The 19,286-nt window shown below is 44.9% G+C and overlaps 1 protein-coding gene across 3 annotated transcripts in view; it reads left to right on the top strand.

Annotated features, from left to right (window-relative positions):
- DIS3L2 (DIS3 like 3'-5' exoribonuclease 2) overlaps positions 1 to 19,286 on the top strand; it is a 184,581-nt gene that overhangs the window by 129,434 nt on the left and 35,861 nt on the right. For all 3 annotated transcript variants that reach the window (XR_011559263.1, XM_070753797.1, XM_070753799.1), the window contains exon 14: positions 1,551 to 1,784. Coding sequence is in view for 2 of the 3 variants with exons in the window: in XM_070753797.1 (XP_070609898.1) it covers positions 1,551 to 1,784 (234 nt within the window). In the remaining variant the exon portion in view is untranslated. The remainder of the gene's footprint in view (positions 1 to 1,550; positions 1,785 to 19,286) is intronic.

Raw genomic sequence — 19,286 nt, 5'->3', positions numbered from 1 at the left:
TTAGGGCTGGAAAGAAACTTACTCGGAGCAAGTTAGAGCAAGGAAAAAAACCCTAGAAAGTCTTAGGGCTTGGAAAACATTATTTGCAAAGAGTATCAATGAAGGAGCTTGCAAGCTGGTAAGAGCAGGGAACATTGTTAGCACTTGGTTAGGGCTGGAAAGAAACTTACTCGGAGCAAGTTAGAGCAATTAAAATAACCCTGGAATGTCTTAAGACTTGGAAAACATTCTTTGCAGAGAGTAACAATGCAGGAGCTTGCAAGCTGGTAAAAGCTGGGAATATTGTTAGTACCTGGTTAGGGCTGGAAAGAAACATTTGGAGCAAGTAAAGCAATGAAAAAAACCTACAAAGATGGGGTTTGGAAAACATTCTTTGCAGAGTAACAATGAAACAGCCTCCAGAGTAAGGGCTGGGAAGATTGGTAGCAGCTACCGTGTTTCCCCGAAAGTAAGACAGTGTCTTCCTTTCTTTTTATCCCCAAAAGCCCCACTATGTCTTACTTTCGGGGTATGTCTTATATTGGAAAAAAATTGTCGAATTTTTTGTTTTAACCATAAAATTAACATTTAGACGTGGTGACGTATGGAGGGGGGGCGGCGCGGAAGTGGGCAGGAGGCGGCACTCATTAAGATCAGAGGGAGGTGGCAGACACGGTGACGTATGGAGAGGGGGACGGCGCAGGCGTGGGCAGGAGGCGGCGCTCATTTGGATCAGACGGAGGCGGCAGACGCGGTGACGTATGGAGGGGGGTGGCGCGGAAGTGGGCAGGAGGCGACGCTCATTTGGATCAGACGGAGGCGGCAGACGCGGCGACGTATGGAGAGGGGGACGGCGCAGGCGTGGGCAGGAGGCGGCGCTCATTTGGATCAGACGGAGGCGGCAGACGCGGTGACGTATGGAGGGGGGTGGCGTGGAAGTGGGCAGGAGGCAGCGTTCATTTGGATCAGACGGAGGCGGCAGACGCGGTGACGTATGGGGGCGGCGCGGAAGTGGGCAGGAGGCGGCGCTCATTAAGATCAGAGGGAGGTGGCAGACGCGGCGACGTATGGAGAGGGGGACGGTGTGGACGTGAGCAGGAGGCGGCGCGCAGCTATATGAGAGGGAGGCGGCAATACCCCCGTGTTTCCCCGAAAGTAAGACATATGTCTTACTTTCGGGGTATGGCTTATATTAGCCGACCCCCCTGATACCCCTGATACGTCTTACAATCGGGGGTGTCTTACTATCGGGGAAACAGGGTAGTAAGGGCTGGGGGGTGGGGGGGGGGGAAGGCTACATTCAGAGTATAAGATGCACCCTAATTATCAGCCTCTTTTAGGGAGGAAAAGGTGCGTCTTATTCTCTGAAAAATACAGTACTTATAACCACTAAGATGATTGAAATCCTATATTTATTTATTTATTGGATTTGTATGCCGCCCCTCTCCGTAGACTCTACACACTGATAAGTTAAATCCTTTCAAGCCAATCATAAAATAAACTTGAAATTTCATAATCATCCAAATCCTCCTTTTCATTTAAACTTTTTTTCTCTCCTCTTGACGTTCCAGATCTTGGACGAATGGTTCGGGCGGACCGTGATCCGATCCTGCACCAAGCTCAGCTACGATCACGCTCAGAGCATGATCGAGGACCCAGAAAGGGTCTTGAGGGCGGAGGAGCTGCCCCCCATCTCCTCCTGCCACACCGCAGCCGAGATCCACCGAGCCGTCCAGAACCTCCACCAGATCGCCAAGCAGCTGCGTCAACAACGCTTTGTGGACGGGGCGCTTCGCTTGGACCAGGTGAGCTCAACCCATCAACATCAGGCCTTCTATAAATAGTGTGGCAAGCCCTTGATTTATCACCAACTTCTGCACCAGCTTGACACTCAGAATAGCATAGTTGGAAGGGACCTTGGAGGTCTTCTAGTCCAACCCCCTGGTTAGGCAGGAAGCCCTACACCATTTCAGGCAAATGGTTGTCCAATTTCTTCTTAAAAGCCTCCAGTAATGGAGCAGCCACAACTTCTGGAGGCAAGTCGTTCCACTGGTTAATTGTCCTCACTGTTAGGAAGCTTTTCCTTAATTCTGGGTTGCTGTATCCTTCATTAGTTTCCACCCATTGCTTCTTGTCTGGCCTTCAGGTGCTTTGGAGAATAGCTCAACCCCCTCTTAGTGGTAGCCCCTCAAATATCAGAACACTGCTATCATATCCCCCCTGCTCCTTCTTTTCATTAAATTTAGACACCTAATTCCTTCAACTGTTCCTTGTATGGAGGGTTTTTTTGTAACAAGTTTTTTAAAAAAAATTCTCCATCAATCCATACATAAGTCCATATACCTTCAGATATTATAATATTGCAATAAATACATGATTTCTGTTTTATCCTCCTATCCCCTAATCCTCTTCATTGTTCTTCTCACCTACCAAAAGATATGGATAAAATTGAACGGGTCCAAAGACGGGCTACAAAAATGGTGGAAGGTTTTAAGCATAAAACGTATCAGGAAAGACTTCATGAACTCAATCTGTATAGTCTGGAGGACAGAAGGGAAAAGGGGGGACAGGATCGAAACACTTAAATATGTTAAAGGGTTAAATAAGGTCCAGGAGAGAAGTGTTTTCAATAGGAAAGTGAACACAAGAAGAAGGGGGCACAATCTGAGGTCAGTTGGGGGAAAGATCAGAAGCAATGGGAGAAAATATTATTTTACTGAAAGAGTAGTAGATGCTTGGAACAAACTTCTATCAGACGTGGTTGGCAAATCCACAGTCACTGAATTTAAAATGCCTGGGATAAACATCTATCCATCCTAAGATAAAATACAGGAAATAGTATAAGGGCAGACTAGATGGACCAGGAGGTCTTTTTCTGCCGTCAATCTTCTAGGTTTCTATGTTTCTCCGCATTCTTTGCAGTCTCAATATCTTTTTTTTATATTGTGATGATCAAAGTTCGATGCTGTATTCCAAGTGGGGCCTTAATCAAATCAATATAAAGCAACATTAACACTTCACAGCCTAGGACTGTGTTGGCTGCGAAAAGTTGTGTGGGAAAACGTCCCGAATGCCAAGGCTCGGTTTCTTTCCCTTTTGTGTCCCGTTTTCCTTCCGACCTTATTATTTCTCCCCCCCCCCAAAAAAACATTTGTCCTGACTGTTGGGGTTTTTTGGGGTGGGGGTCTTGTGATTTGACGGATGAAATCCCTGCGAAGCTGCCGGGCCGTGTGAAAACGGAGTCGGTTTGAAAAGAGAGCGATCTGTCAGATTGGCAAGCAGAGCTAACTGCAGTCATTAATCTTGATGGGTGTTGTTTTGTTGTTGTGACGAGGCCACCGATCCCATTTCTGCTGCCTGGGAGCCTCCGATGCTCCATTTTTCATCTTGCGGGGAAGGGGTTCCTGGGGTTCGCAGGCCCCTTTCGAGAATATTGGGGAGAGGAATAACATGTATAGGCAGTCCTTGACGTACCACAGTTCAACCACAACAACACAAGAGCACACAACAGATTTAAACTTAATATTAACCGCTCCAAACTTGACTGTAAAAAATATGACTTCAGTAACCGAGTTGTCGAAGCGTGGAACTCATTACCAGACTCCGTAGTGTCATCCCCAAAACCCCAACACTTTACCCTTAGATTATCCCCGGTTGACCTATCCAGCTTCCTAAGAGGTCAGTAAGGGGCGAGTACAAGTGCACTAGAGTGCCTTCCGTCCCCTGTCCTATTGCTCTCCTATATCTCCTATACCTTTCTTCTATTCCTATATCTCTTCTTCTATTCTTTCATTGATATGTTCTATTCCTATACCTTCTTTTCTATTATTTCCTAGATATATTTTACTATGAGTATCTCCTCTATAACCTTCATCATGTATTTTACTTTGTGTATATAGATATATGCCCACTAAAACCCTCATTGTGTATTGGACAAAATAAATAAATAAATAAATATAAATAAATAGTGAGCGGAGTTACAACGGCATTTTGAAAAAAAAATGACTTAGGACCATTACATTACTTCAGACAGATGGTTATTCAACACCTGCTTAAAAACTTCCAGTGTTGGAGCATTCACAACTTCTGGTGGCAAGCTGTTCCACTGATCAACTATTCTGACTGTCAGTAAATTTCTCCTTAGTTCTAAGTTACTTCTCCCCCTGTTTAGTTTCCACCCATTGCTTCTTGTTCTACCCTCAGGTGCTTTGGAGAATAGCTGGACTCCTTCTTCTTTGGAGCAACCCCTGAGATATTGGTACACTGCTGTCATGTCTGACATTTCTGACAGTCTCAAAATGGGTGAACAGTGCAGTCAGGCGGTAGGGAAAGCAAGTAGAAAGCTTGGCTGCATAGCTAGAGGTATAACAAGCAGGAAGAGGGAGATTATGATCCCGCTATATAGAGTGCTGGTGAGACCACATTTGGAATACTCACCTACAAAAAGATATTGACAAAATTGAACAGGTCCAAAGACGGGCTACAAGAATGGTGGAAGGTCTTAAGCATAAAACGTATCAGGAAAGAATTCATGAACTCCATCTGTATAGTCTGGAGGACAGAAGGAAAAGGGGGGACATGATAGAAACATTTAAATACAGTATGTCAAAGGGTTAAATAAGGTCCAGGAGGGAAGTGTTTTTAATAGGAAAGTGAACACAAGAACAAGGGGACACAATCTGAAGTTAGTTGGGGGAAAGATAAAAAGCAACATGAGAAAATATTATTTCACTGAAAGAGTAGTAGATCCTTGGAACAAACTTCCAGCAGATGTGGTTGGTAAATCCACAGTAACTGAATTTAAACCTGCCTGGGATAAACATATATCCATTGTAAGATAAAATACAGGAAATAGTATAAGGGCAGACTAGATGGACCATGAGGTCTTTTTCTGCCGTCAGTCTTCTATGTTTCTATGTTTCTAGACAGATGGTTATCCAACACCTGCTAAAAAACTTCCAGTATTGGAGCATTCACAACTTCTGGTGGCAAGCTGTTCCACTGATCAACTATTTTGACTGTCAGTAAATTTCTCCTTAGTTCTAAGTTACTTCTCCCCCTGTTTAGTTTCCACCCATTGCTTCTTGTTCCACCCTCAGGTGCTTTGGAGAATAGCCTGACTCCTCCTTCTTTGGGACAACCCCTGAGATATTGGAAGGCCTGCTATCATATCTCCCTTGGTCCTTCTTTTCATTAAACCAGCCATGCCCAGTTCCTGCAACCATTCTTCATATGTTTTAGCCTCCAGTCCCCTAATCATCTTTGTTCCTCTTCTCTGCACTTTCTAGAGTCTCAACATCCTTTTTAAATCATGGCGATCAAAACTGAATTCAAATATTCCAAGTGTGGCCATACCAAGGCCTTATAAAGTGGTATTAACACTTAACGTGATCTTGATTCTCTCCCTTTGTTGATGCAGCCTAGAACTGTGTTGGCTTTTTTGGCAGCTGCTGCACACGGCTGGCTCTTGTTTAAATAGTTGTCCACTAGGACTCCAAGATCCCTCTCACAGTTACTACTGTTGAGGAATGTACCACATATAGTGTACCTGTGCATTTTGTTTTTCTTTCCTAAATGTAGAACCTCACTTTTTTTACCATTGAATTTCATTTTGTTAGATAGCACCCATTGTTCAAGTTTGTCAAGATCCTTCTGTGTTTTGCCCCTATCTTCTGGAGTGCTGACTATTCCTGCCAGTTTGGTGTCATCTGCAAATTTGATAGGTTCCCCATCTATCCCCTCATCCAAGTCACTGATGAAGATGTTGAAGAGTCCTGGACCTAAAACAGAGCCTTGGGTTACTCCATTGCATATACCTCTCCATGTAGATGTAGTTCCATTGAGCACTACACATCGAGTGCGTTTAGTTAGCCAGTTTTGAATCCATCTGGAGGTGTTGCTGTCCCTCCCTTTTCTACTTTTCTACTTTATTTAGTAGTTGTTGTGGTTAGCTCTGGACCAGCTCCTGCCCCAAGGACTGTGGATGTGGGGGAGACATCCACATGCTGCAGGCCTGTTTTGCCCCCGGTGGAATCTGCTGATGAAGGCTCCTCTGACCAAGAAGACATGAGTGACAGGGAGGAGGAGAGTGTGGCAGACAGGGTCTTAAGGAGTTTGCGGAAGGCAAGGAGGGTGGGGGCAATTCTAATCTCACAACAGGTGGGTCTTAAGGAGCTTGCGAAAGGCAAGGAGGGTGGGGGCAACTCTGATATCTGGGGGGAGCTGGTTCCAGAGGGTCGTGGCCGCCACACAGAAGGCTCTTCCCCTGGGTCCCGCCAAACGACATTGTTTAGTCGACGGGACCCGGAGAAGGCCAACTCTACTCAGTCGCTTGGATTCGTGCGGTAGAAGGCGGTCCCGGAGATATTCTGATCCGATGCCATGAAGGGCTTTATAGGTCAAGACCAACATTTTGAATTGTGACCGGGTCAATGATTCTTCCCCCAGGGTAATGGACGGACAGATGGAATTGTCCTTGGGAGGCAAAACCCACAGCCATTCTGTCTTATCAGGGTTGAGTTTGAGTGTTGACACCCATCCAGACCCCAACAGGTAGGCGATCTTCACTCGTGTCGATCTACCTCAAAGGATGTGCACACACCTCTCCCAAAAGACCGATTGGACCCTGGAAACCGACAGCAGAGTTTTCTCACAACGCTGTTTGTGAAAGCTAAGGGTTGCAGTTGGGAAGGCGAGGATCATGCAAACCCAGCAGTCTTGCTGTGAACATTTCACCCTCCTTCGCTGCAGGATGGTTATTGCTCCTACAGCTAAACCGACGTTTCAGGAATCACCAAAAGGCCAATTCCCTTCCTTGCTCTTCTCCTACCACTGCGCTGATAAACACACGAGACGCGAGGTGGGCTTTCCACAATGCATGCCGAGAGACCCCTTTGCGATTTGAATCCTTCATTTCTCTTCCGTGTCCCGGCGTAGCCATGGTGTCTTAGAAGTTCCCGGCCCCTGTTGTTTTCCATTCGTTCCAGCCCGCGGTTCTGTGAAAAAAAGACCCCCTCCTGGCCAGTTCTGTCCTTTGCAAGATTGATGTCACCGAGAAGAACCCCTTTGAATGGGGAGCTCCTCGAGGGGGTTCCGTCTGGGAAGCCGGACAATGCCCAGCGAGCGCGAATGGCGAGGAGTAAGACCGGTGGGCAACAGGAGACATTCCTCTTGAAGTCTGCAGAATGGCTGCCTTTGCCTTGGCGACCCAGTTCTCCAGAATTTAGGGTCGGATATGCGGTTTCGTTGCTTTTTAGCTGGTAAAGACACTCAACTTCTGTTTAAAAATACCCTCTGGCGGATCACCCAAAATGAGTTGGAGTGGAAAGCCCACTTCGTTATAACAAGAACACAAAATGTTGTCGCAGGCCATGCTCGACATCCTTATCCTATTCTAATTCTATTGCTATTCCTAATTATTGCTATTGCTGTTGCTATTCCTAATTCTATTGCTATAGCTATTCCTGTTCCTAATTCTATTTATTTGTCTGTCTGTCTGTCTGTCTGTCTGTCTGTCTGTCTGTCTGTCTGTCTGTCTGTCTGTCTCTCTCTCTCTCTCTCTCTCTCTCTCTATCTATCTATCTACCTACCTACCTACCTACCTACCTATCTATCCTCTATCTATCTATCTATCTATCTATCTATCTATCTATCTATCTATCTATCTATCTATCTATCTATCTATCTATCTATCTATCTTTCTATCTATCTATCTATCTATCTATCTATCTATCTTTCTATCTATCTATCTATCTATCTATCTATCTATCTATCTATCTATCTATCTATCTATCTATCCATCTACCTACCTACCTACCTACCTACCTACCTATCTATCCTCTATCTATCCTCTATCTATCTATCTATCTATCTATCTATCTATCTATCTATCTATCTATCTATCTATCTATCTATCTATCTATCTATCTACCTACCTACCTACCTACCTATCCTCTATCTATCCTCTATCTATCTATCTATCTATCTATCTATCTATCTATCTATCTATCTATCTATCTATCTATCTATCTATCTATCTATCTATCTATCTATTAGATTTTTATGCCACTCCTCTGCACAGACTCGGGGCGGCTCACAACAATAATAAAACAGTGTACAATAAACAAATCTAATATTTAAAAAGTATCTAAAAACCCATTAATTTAAAAACCATTCAACACAAGCATACCATACATAAAACTGTATAAACCTGGGGGAAATGCCTCAACTCCCCCATGCCTGACGGCAGAGGTGAGTTTTAAGAAGTTTGCGAAAGGCAAGGAGGGTGGGGGCAATCCTAATCTTCGGGGGGAGCTGGTTCCAGAGGGTCGGGGCCGCCACATTCCCCTGGGTCCCGCCAAACGACATTGTTTAGTCGACGAATAATCCTATTCGTAATTCTATTCCTAATTATTGTTATCCGTATTCCTATTGCTAATTCTATTGCTATTCCTATCCCTGTTCTTAATTCTATAGCCATTGCTATTCTTCACTCTTTCTAGGTGCCCACACGTTCAGCCTTTTTACCCAAGGAACAATTCACACAGGCTTCTGTCAATGTCTCCTCCCTTATGCTCTATATTCCAGTGATAAAAATACAGAATGACAGATTTGGAAGGAGCATTGGAAGTCTTCTAGTGCAACCCCACGCCCAGGCAGGAGACTGTACACCATTTTAGACAAACGATTGTCCAGTCTTTCTCTGAGACACCTCCAGCAATGAAACATAGAAACATAGAAGACTGACGGCAGAAAAAGACCTCATGGTCCATATAGTTTGCCCTTACACTATTTTCTGTATTTTATCTTAGGATGGATCTATGTTTATCCCAGTCATGTTTCAATTCCGTGACTGTGGATTTATCTACCACGTCTGCTGGAAGTTTGTTCCAAGGATCTGCTACTCTTTCAGTAAAATAATATTTTCTCATGTTGCTTTTGATCTTTCCCCCAACTAACTTTAGATTGGGCCCCCTTGTTCTTGTGTTCACTTTCCTATTAAAAACACTTCCCTCCTGGACCTTATTTAACCCTTTAACATATTTAAGTGTTTCGATCATGTCCCCCCTTTTCCTTCTGTCCTCCAGACTATACAGATTGAGTTCATGAAGTCTTTCCTGATACGTTTTATGCTTAAGACCTTCCACCATTCTTGTAGCCCGTCTTTGGACCCCTTCAATTTTGTCAATATCTTTTTGTAGGCGAGGTCTCCAGAACTGGACACAGTACTCCAAATGGGGTCTCACCAGCACCCTAGATAAGGGGATCACAATCTCCGTCTTCCTGCTTGTTATACCTCTAGCTTGTTATACTTGTTATACCTGAAGCAGTAGCAAGGTGTTCCACTGGTGAATTATTCTCCCTGTCCAGAAATCCCTCCTTAGTTCCAGGTGGCTCCTCTCCCAGATTATCTCCTGCCTCTGAGCCTTTCCTTGCCTTGTCCTTTCGCTACCGGCCATCCTGGGACACCGCTGGCTGTTTTGGTCACCCTTTGTCCCTCCCAATCTTGGCTTTTTGGCCTTCCAAGAATTCATTCCTGCGCGTGACGTCCGGCCAACCGGCCCTTTCCTTTCCGACCCCCTGAGTCAACCCTTGTTGAGTGAAGCAAAGCCGAGGCCCGCCTCGAGCGTCCGTGCCACCACGGCTCGCGTCTCAGAAGTTTGCATTCTTTCACCTGCCAGTAAGCGGGTGCACCGCAAGGGTTTTCCCATTGTGGCATTCGGATAAGGCACGTGCGCGGCTCCAAGCCACCACTGTTTTCTTTTTTTCTTTTTTTAAAAAAAACATGTTCCTGATGATTTCGCTCGGCGATGACAAGGGACCGGGACAAACTCACGGATGCAAAATATGTTTCTCCCCTCCCCCCCTTCCTCAAAGCAGACAACAATAACACTATTTGTCATCCAATAAATACAGAAATCAGAACAAACGTTTGGTGGGGTTTGCAAGCTGGACTTTCCTTTCTGGAAGTCAGGCGGTGGGTGGCGGCTGCTGGCTGAGTCAACAAGGACCCCGTTGTGCGTATCCTTCGGGAGAGGACTTAGCAATAGCAGTGGCGTCTAGACGTATATACCGCTTCCTAGTGATTTTGTAGCCTTCTCTAAGCGGTTGAGAGAGTCAGCCTCTTGCTCCCCAACAATCTGGGTCCTTATTTGACCCACCTGGGAAGGAGGGAAGGCTGAGTCAATCTGGAGCCGGGGGTGAGATTTGAACTGCTGAACTACAGCTAGCAGTTAGCTGAAGGAGCCTGCAGTGCTGCACTCGAAGGAAGGAAGGAAGGAAGGAAGGAAGGAAGGAAGGAAGGAAGGAGAAGGAAGGAAGGAAGGAAGGAGCGATAGCAATAGCATTTAGACTTATATCCTACTTCCTAGTGTGTTTCCATCCCTCTCTAAGTGGTTTACAGAATCAGCCTCTTGCCCCCAACAATCTGGGTCCTCATTTGACCCACCTGGGAAGGATGGACGACTGAGTCAACCTGGAGCCGATGGTGAGATTTGAACTGCTGAACTACAGCCAGCAGTTAGCTGAAGGAGCCTGCAGTGCTGCACCCTATCTCTTGCGGCACCCCGACTATAGCCACTGCTGCACCCACCTGCTAAGGGGTGGCCCTAGAGGATACATTCCAAATAAACTTAAATTTAAACTTAAACTTATGCATGCCTGTTACAGATCTCTTAGAAACAGGGAGAGAGTCGACTGTAGACGCTCTAAGGTGAAGGTTTTTGGGGCTTGGGGAAGAAACCACGGAGTCAGGTAGTGAATTCCAGGCATGGGTCACTCTGTGGCTGAAGCCGTATTTTCTGCAGTCAAGTTTGGAACGGTTTGCATTAAGTCTGTGTCTATTGTGTGCTCTTCTAAGTGTTGTATCTTATGATTCTTGATGAATATATTTTATTTTTTCTTTATGTACACTGAGAGCATCTGCACCAAATACAAATTCTTTGTGTGTGCAATCACACTTGGCCAATAAAGAATTCTATTCTATTCTATTCTGTTCTATTCTAATCCATTCCATATTTTCTATTCCATTCCATTCATTCTCTCTCCTCTCCTCTCCTCTCCTCTCCTCTCCTCTCCTCTCCTCTCCTCTCCTCTCCTCTCCTCTCCTCTCCTCTCCTCTCCTCTCCTCTCCTCTCCTCTCCTCTCCTCTCCTCTCCTCTCCTCTCCTCTCCTCTCCTCTCCTCTCCTCTCCTCTCCTCTCCTCTCCTCTCCCCTCCCCTCCCCTCCCCTCCCCTCCCCTCCCCTCCCGTTCCCTCCCCTCCCCTCCCCTCCCCTCCCCTCCCCTCCCCTCCCCTCCCCTCCATTCCATTCCATATTTTCTATTCCATTCCATTCCACTCCATTCATTCTCTCTTCTCTTCCCTTCCCTTCCCTTCCATTCCATTCCATTATTCCCTTGCATTCCATTCTATTCTTTTTCTGGGGCAACCTCAGAATTCCTCTGAGAATAGAATGGAATAGAATGGAATAGAATGGAATAGAATGGAATAGAATGGAATAGAATGGAATAGAATGGAATAGAATGGAATAGAATGGAATGGAATGGAATGGAATGGAATGGAATAGAATGGAATAGAATGGAATAGAATTCCATTCCATTCTTGTTCTGGGGCAGCCACTGAAGCTCGTTCTGCTGCTCCTGCTGAATGCCGGCTTCTTTGTCCTGACTCCTCCGGGCCTCCCCCCCCTCCCCCCAGGATCTGTCGTCGTTGGGTCCTTCCCACCGCAGAATGTCAGATCTTTTGAAGAGGCCTGTGTCAGTGATGGATGAGGCTTCCCCCTGCCCCCCTCCTTCCTTCACTTTTCTTCCTTTCATTCTCCCTTCTCCAAAGGCAGCCTTCAATTAGGACAGCAGGCAGGCCGAGAGCATTGAAATGTGTGTGTGTGGGGGGAAGGGGACGATGCTCGGATCCCTCTGCTGTCCGAGATTCCTCCCCCTCCCCCCACAAGAGGACTGTATCCCTTGGGCCGGGTCCTGATGCGAATGGTACCTCCGGGAATAGCGTACAAGACTCCAGATACTCAAAGAAGGATGGAAGGCTGAGTCAACCTTGAGTTGATGGTGAGATTTGAACTGCCGAACTACAGCCAGCAGTTATTTACTTATTTATTGGACTTTTATACCAACCATCTCCCAGGACTCAGGGCGGATCACAACCTATAATAAAACAATACATAACATTTTGTTTGGCGCTCGCTCGTTATGCTTGCCTGCGTGTGTCCCGCCATTTGATTCCACTTCCGCGCATTCACAGAAGGATATTTCAAACCGAAACACAGCGGAGAAGCCATCCAAACCAGGAAAAAAGCGCCAAAAATTACAACAACGGCAAAAACGATGGTGGCGCGCAAAGAACCGGGAAAGATGGCACCGGAGAGCCATCACACCAAAATTGCATCAACAGCGGGCTGCTACCAGAACGCCGGCATCGGACTGCACCAGCAGGAACCCACTGATGACCCAGAAGGTGTCAATTTGGCCAAAGTCAATCAATCAAAGTCAATCAAGGAAAGACTTCATGAACTCAATCCGTATAGTCTGGAGGACAGAAGGGAAAGGGGGGACATGATGTATGGAGAGGGGCGGCATACAAATCTAATAAATAAATAAAATAAATAAACAAACATTTAAATATGTTAAAGGGTTAAATAAGGTTCAGGAGGGAAGTGTTTTTAATAGGGAAGTGAACGCAAGAACAAGGGGACACAATCTGAGGTTAGTTGGGGGAAAGATCAGAAGCCACATAAGAAAATATTACTTTACTGAAAGAGTAGTAGATGCTTGGAACAAACTTCCAACAGACGTGGTTGGTAAATCCACAGTAACTGAATTTAAACATGCCTGGGATAAACATAGATCCATCCTAAGATAAAATACAAGAAATCATATAAGGGCAGAGTAGATGGACCATGAGGTCTTTTTCTGCCGTCAGTCTTCTATGTTTCTATGTAATCAATCAATCAATCAATCAATCAGGGTAGGGCTGGATAGGACCTTAGAGGTCTTCTAGACCAGCCCCCTGCTCAAGCAAAAGATCCCGTACCGTTTCAGACAAGTGACTGTCCACTCTCTTCTTAAAACCCTCCAGTAATGGAGCACCTACAACCTCTGGTGGCAAGCTGTTCCACTGGTTCATTATCTTCCCGGTCAGGAAGTCTCTCCTTAATTCCAGGTCGCTTCCCTCCTCGATCCCTTTCCACCCCATTGTTTCTTCTATCCTGCCTTCTGCTGCTTTGGAAAATTCCATTTCTTTCCCTGTCTTTCAATTGGGCCAATTCAGGCGACCCAACGAAAGCCAGCTCGATTCAATCAAAAAAGATGTCAAAGAGCATCAAAGCCGCTCTGGAGCGAAATCCTGCTTGGCTCAATGATCCCGTACCGTCCGTATTTTTAAGCTCGAGCCCGAAGCCGCACAAAATAAAAAATTGGGAATCCTGCCTTGGAAAACAAACTCCGTCCAAGATGTTAAGGGCTTTGGAAGCGAAAACCCAGGCGCTGAGCTTTGATGGAAGGATTGCGCGCACCCGGCTGGCACCCGGCTCCCTTTTCCACGGTGGGTGGGTGTGTATACACACGCACAAACACACACATACACAGCTTATGTCCCTGAGCTCTCGCGAGGCAGATGCTCTCAGGGGTTGGAAAGCTTTGGGGAAAGAGAGGCTTATATTTCTGTCAAAAGAGGGGAGGTTTCTCCAGGGTCCTTTTGCCAAGGTTACCGTGACAGTGTGCCCGGTCTTGGGAAGGAGAGTGTTCTTGACCGAAGGGGGTCAGATGGAAAACCGGCAAGGATGGTTTTAATTTAAGAAAACGATGGAGTCAGCAGCAGCAGCAGCAGTGGCAACGACCCAGGCAAATTGTCATGCAGAGCGGTCTTGCCAAGGAGCAGTCCCTGGGTTTCGATCATTATTATTATTATTATTATTATTATTATTATTATTATTATTATTATTATTATTATTATCATCCTCCTCCTCCTCCTCCTCATTATTATTATTTATTAGATTTGTATGCCGCCCCTCTCTGAAGACTCACAAAAACAAAGCACAGTACAAATCCAATGATTAAAAAACAGTTAAAGCCCTTAATATAAAAAACAGTCATACATCCCAAACAAACCATACATAAAACGGAACAGCCAGGGGAATCAATTTCCCATGCCTGGCGGCAGAGGTGGGTTTTTTAAGGGTTTGCAAAAGGCAAGGAGGTTGGGGGCAGTCCTGATCTCCGGGGGGAGTTGATTCCAGAGAGTCGGGGCCGCCACAGAGAAGACTCTTCCCCTGGCCCCCACCAGATAACATTGCTTAGTCGACGGGACCCGGAGAAGGCCAACTCTCTGGGAGCTAATCAATGTGGGATTTGTGCAGCAGAAGGCGGTCTTGGAGGTATTCTGGTCCGATGCCATGAAGGGCTTTATAGGTCATGACCAACACTTTGAATTGTGACCGGAAACTGATCGGCAACCAATGCAGACTGCGGAGTGTTGGTGTAACATGGGCATATCTGGGGAAGTCCATGATTGCTCCTACAGCTGCATTCTGCACGATCTGAAGTTTCCGAACACTCTTCAAAGGTAGCCCCATGTAGAGAGCGTTGCAGTAGTTGAACCTCGAGGTGATGAGGGCACGAGTGACTGTGAGCAGTGACTCCCGGTCCAGGTGGGGCCGCAACTGTGGATCAAGGAGGACAGACAAGTTATGGACCCTCTCTGAGGGGGTCAGTAATTCCCCCCCCCCCCCAGGGTAATGGACGGACAAATGGAATTGTCCTCTAGATCCTGGCTTGCACGGTTCCAGATAGATGAGCGGTATCCCTGAATTGGTCTAACAAATGTTTTATAATCTCTGGTTAGCCGTGTAATATTTGCCAGAGTGGAAGCTACGTAAGACTAGATTAACAACTCTTAGTTCCTTTTTGTCAATGTTGTTACAGTGGGCTCTGGCACTTAGGACATTGGATACGGGTCCTCCAAGGTATTTGGCAGAGTGAGGGTCATCTACAAGTTTGTTTCCTCCAAGTTTGTATTTTGTATTCTGATTCTTTTTGCCAGTGTGTAAGAGAAAGCATTTGTTGGTTGAGATTTGCCAGTGGTTAGACCAGGGGTCCCCAAACTTTTTACACAGGGGGCCAGTTCACTGTCCCTCGGACTGTTGGAGGGCCGGACTATAAAAAAAACTGTGAACAGATTCCTATGCACACTGCACATACCTTATTTCTTTCTCTCTCTCTCTCTTGCTTTCTTTCTCTCTCTCTTGCTTTCTTTTTGTCTCTTGCTCTGTCTTTCTCACTCTCTCTCTTGCTATCTCTCTTCCTCCCTTTCTCTCTCCCTCTCTTTCTCCCCCTTCCTTCCTTCCTTCCCTCCCTCCCCTCCCTCCTTCCTTCCTCTCCACCTCTTTCCCTCGCTCTTTTTCCCTTCTCTTTCCCTTTTCTTTCTTTCTCTCTAATTCTCTCTCTCTTTTCCCTCTTTCACCCTCCCTCTTCTCTTCCCACAGAGCACTCACCCGACAAGCCTCCACCCTCCGACCCCAGACTCCCATTCAATCCCCATTCAGAAAACAGGAGCTATCAACTCAAAGAGGAGGAGGAGGCGGGTTTGTGCGGGTATGTGTGTGTGTTGTGCCCAGCTCGGCTTTCGGCAAGCCTTACTTTACCTCGGGTGAGATGAGATTGAGGGGGTCATTCTCACTGCTTTTCCAGTGCAGCCTTGTAAAAGACCCGCGGGCCAGATAAATGGCCTCAGCGGGCCGCATGTGGCCCGCGGGCCGTAGTTTGGGGGACCGCTGGGTTAGACCATTCAGCGACATGGTCAAGGTCTTTTTGAAGGGTAGCAGCATTGTCGGTGGTGTTAAGTAGATCTTAATAGTTAAAACGTTCTACGCTCTCTATCTTTATCCTTCCTTCCCCCCTGCCACCCCCACCGTTTCCTGAATGTTAAAGCTTTTCGGTTTTCATCTGTTCTTTATGACTTTCCATAGAGCCACGCTGGCATTTCCCCTCTTGAATGAAATCCTTTGCAATTGCGCTTTCCATATCTCTCTTCAGAACTCTTTTTAACCCGGCCTTTTCCATTCACTTCTGCCACGAGGCGCTTGTCTTGTGACTTGTGTTTTAAGTTTTCGTTTTCAAAACGAAGACACATGTGGCATGGCATCCTCAGGGAAGCTTGAAGTGGAAATTGTAGGGGGGTAAAGGTATGAATTGCCCTTTGATACCTGTGTAAGGTTTCTTTTTCAGAATATTAAATGTCTGTCGGCAGAACGAAGAAATGGAACAGAGATTAATAATAATAATAATAATAACAACAACAACAATAACAACAACAACAATAATGGTTCACTGGAACTTGTGCTGGAACTACCATTTCCCAATGGCAAAGAACTGGTGGGACCATAAGCCCGAAAAAGTGATCGAAAATGAGCAAGCAAAACTACTGTGGGACTTCCAACTTCAGACTGACCGAATTCTGAAGCATAACACACCAGACATCCTGATTGTGGAGAAAAAGAAAGTATGGATCATCGACATTGCAATCCCAGGAGACAGCAGAATTGAGGAGAAGCAGCTAGAGAAATTAGTGAAATACGAAGATCTAAAAATCGAGCTGCAACGACTCTGGCATAAGCCAGTGAAAGTGGTCCCAGTGGTACTTGGCACGCTGGGCGCAGTACCAAAGGATCTCAGCGGACATTTGAAAACCATCGGAATTGACAAAATCTCCATCTGTCAATTGCAAAAGGCCGCTTTACTGAGATCGGCAAACATAATTTACCACTACATCACGCAGTCCTAGGTGCTTGGGAAGCGCCCGACTGGGGATGAAATACGAGATCCAGCATGGTGATCTCGTTTGCTGTGTTGTACTGACATAATAATAATAATAATAATAATAATAATAATAATAATAATAATAACAACAACAACAACAACAACAACAACAACAACAATAACAACAACAACTACCACACTACTACTACTATTACTATTATTATCACCATTACTACTACTACAGTGTTGGGACCTTGGAGGTCTTCTAGTCCAACCCCCTGCTTAGGTAGGTAACCCTACACGACTTCAGAGAAATGGTTATCCGACATCTTCTTAAAAACCTCCAGTGTTGGAGCATTCACAACTTCTGGTGACAAGTTGTTCCACTGGTTAATTGTCCTCACTATTAGGAAATTTCTCCTTAATTCAAGGTTTTCTTGGACTTGGTGTAATCTTGGACTAGAAGACCTCCAAGATCCCTTCCAGTTCTGTAATTCTAATTGTGATCCTAAATCTCCTGCACAACACTCCAGTGATCCATGACCTACTAGGGAGAAAAAACAACCCCCTCTTCCCCTCCCTACAACACTGTCATTTTTTCCTGCTAAGTGAAATGATATCACCCATCAGCCATTCTCCTTCCGATACCCTCCAGCTATATGTATATGGGGAAAGTATTGGCAAATCACCTGTTTTCGTAAACGATGCTCGGTCATATTCTCTCACCAGTAACCTGTTGGTGATCCTGGCTTCCTGGCAAGCCTTTTTTTTCCAAATCTGCCTAAGATGAGATAACCTGAAAGGCTTGGTAGGAAGAGACCTGTGTTAGTCTACGTTTCCCACTCCAGTCGAGTCTGACTCTAAAATAGGGTCAGAGTGAATAGAATGGGATGGAATAGGATAGGATAGGATAGAATACCAAAATCTCTCTCGCACACGCATCCCCTTGCAAGAATTTGCTTTTCTAAAATTTATTTTATTTTATTTATTTGTTTTTTTTTCAAACATAACATACAAAAAAGAAAAAAAACATACATAAAAACATACACATACAACATTTGGGAAATGAAAGTTTCCCCACTTTTTAGGTGTTTGATCAGAGAATTTTGCTTCTTTCACATAGTATTAATTTTTCAATTCTTTTATTCGACGTGTTGCTTTGTGTAGGTTTTCATTTATTTCTTTGTTGCTCTTTTGTTTAGCCAATCCTAAAATTTTGCCCATATTTTATAGTAATCTGATTCTTCTTTTCCCTCTAATCTTTTAGACAATCTGTCCATCTCCGCACAGTCTAGTATTTTTTTAATTATTATATTTTCTTCCGGTAGTTTGTCTATTTTCCACTGTTGGGCATATACTATCCTGGCAGCTGTTAGTATGTGTATAACTAGGTATCTTATCTCTTTTTCTATTTTTTTTATTAAAAATACCCAATAAATATAATTCTGGGTTTTTTTCAATTTCTTCATTTACTATTTCTTTTAACCAATTTGTTATTTTATTCCAGAAATTTTTTGCCTGTGTGCATGTCCATCATTGGTGGTAGAACGTGCCTCCTTCTTTTTTGCACTTCCAGCATAATGGAGCGGTTTTTGGGAACATTTTTGATAGTCTTTCTGGCGATAGATGCCACCTGTAAAACATTTTTAATTGGTTTTCCTTAAATGCAGTCGATTTTGTCATCCGCCAATTGTTAGTCCATAATTTTTCCCATTTTTCTAATTCAATTGTGTAGCCAAAATTCATTCCCCAGCTTATCATATTCTTTTTTACAATTTCCACTTCTGTCTCATAACGAATCAAAAATTTGCTTTCTGTGCATGCTCAGAAGCAAAAATATCACCAAAATATCTCTCTCGTGCCATATCGGTAGCAACCGGCTACTGGGTTCCCCCTCAATTTAGTCTATGGGAGCCAAAAACCCAGGAGGAGAGTGGGAACGCCTTTTCAGCCCAACACCTGTTATTAGAAAGGTTAAAACGTTTGCGAACCACAGCCGGCTACTTCTGTGACTACCATGGCTCATGAATTATTGGTTATTTATTTATTTGAACGGCAGGGTTGCCCTTCCCCAGCGCCATAACCAGGCAGCTAAAAAAAAATTAAAAATAAATTAAAAACACGAATGAAAACATCAAGCTAAATTTGTAAGTTAAGTGCTTGGAACGGTTTTTGAAAAGTGGTCTCGCTCGACATTTCGCATGCCGGAGGAACCCTTAAAATAATTCCCGGCTCTCTCGCTGAACCCGTGCGTTTAAGAAATTGCAAAACCCACCCCAGTTTCATAATAAATGCAATTTGATTCTACCTCCACACACCATTTCCTTTGGATGAGGTTTTTAAGAGCAGCCAAGCATCAGGCCAGCAGCCTAGGTCACAGGGCATAAAAACTCCTGCCGTTCAAAAACCGATGTTTATTTTTATTTTTATTTTCAATTAGTATCTCTTGAAGAGAAACCCTTTTGGCTTCTGCGAAAGACGGGCTGAGAAAGGCTTCTGTAGAACGTTAGCTAAAAGCCACCCCCTTCCCTGCGCCTGATCC

Source organism: Erythrolamprus reginae, chromosome 5 (genome assembly GCF_031021105.1).
Source record: "Erythrolamprus reginae isolate rEryReg1 chromosome 5, rEryReg1.hap1, whole genome shotgun sequence".
Classification (NCBI taxonomy): Eukaryota; Metazoa; Chordata; class Lepidosauria; order Squamata; family Dipsadidae; genus Erythrolamprus; species Erythrolamprus reginae.
The sequence above is the reverse complement of the archived record's forward strand: the minus strand, read 5'-3'. Positions and strand labels throughout refer to the sequence as shown.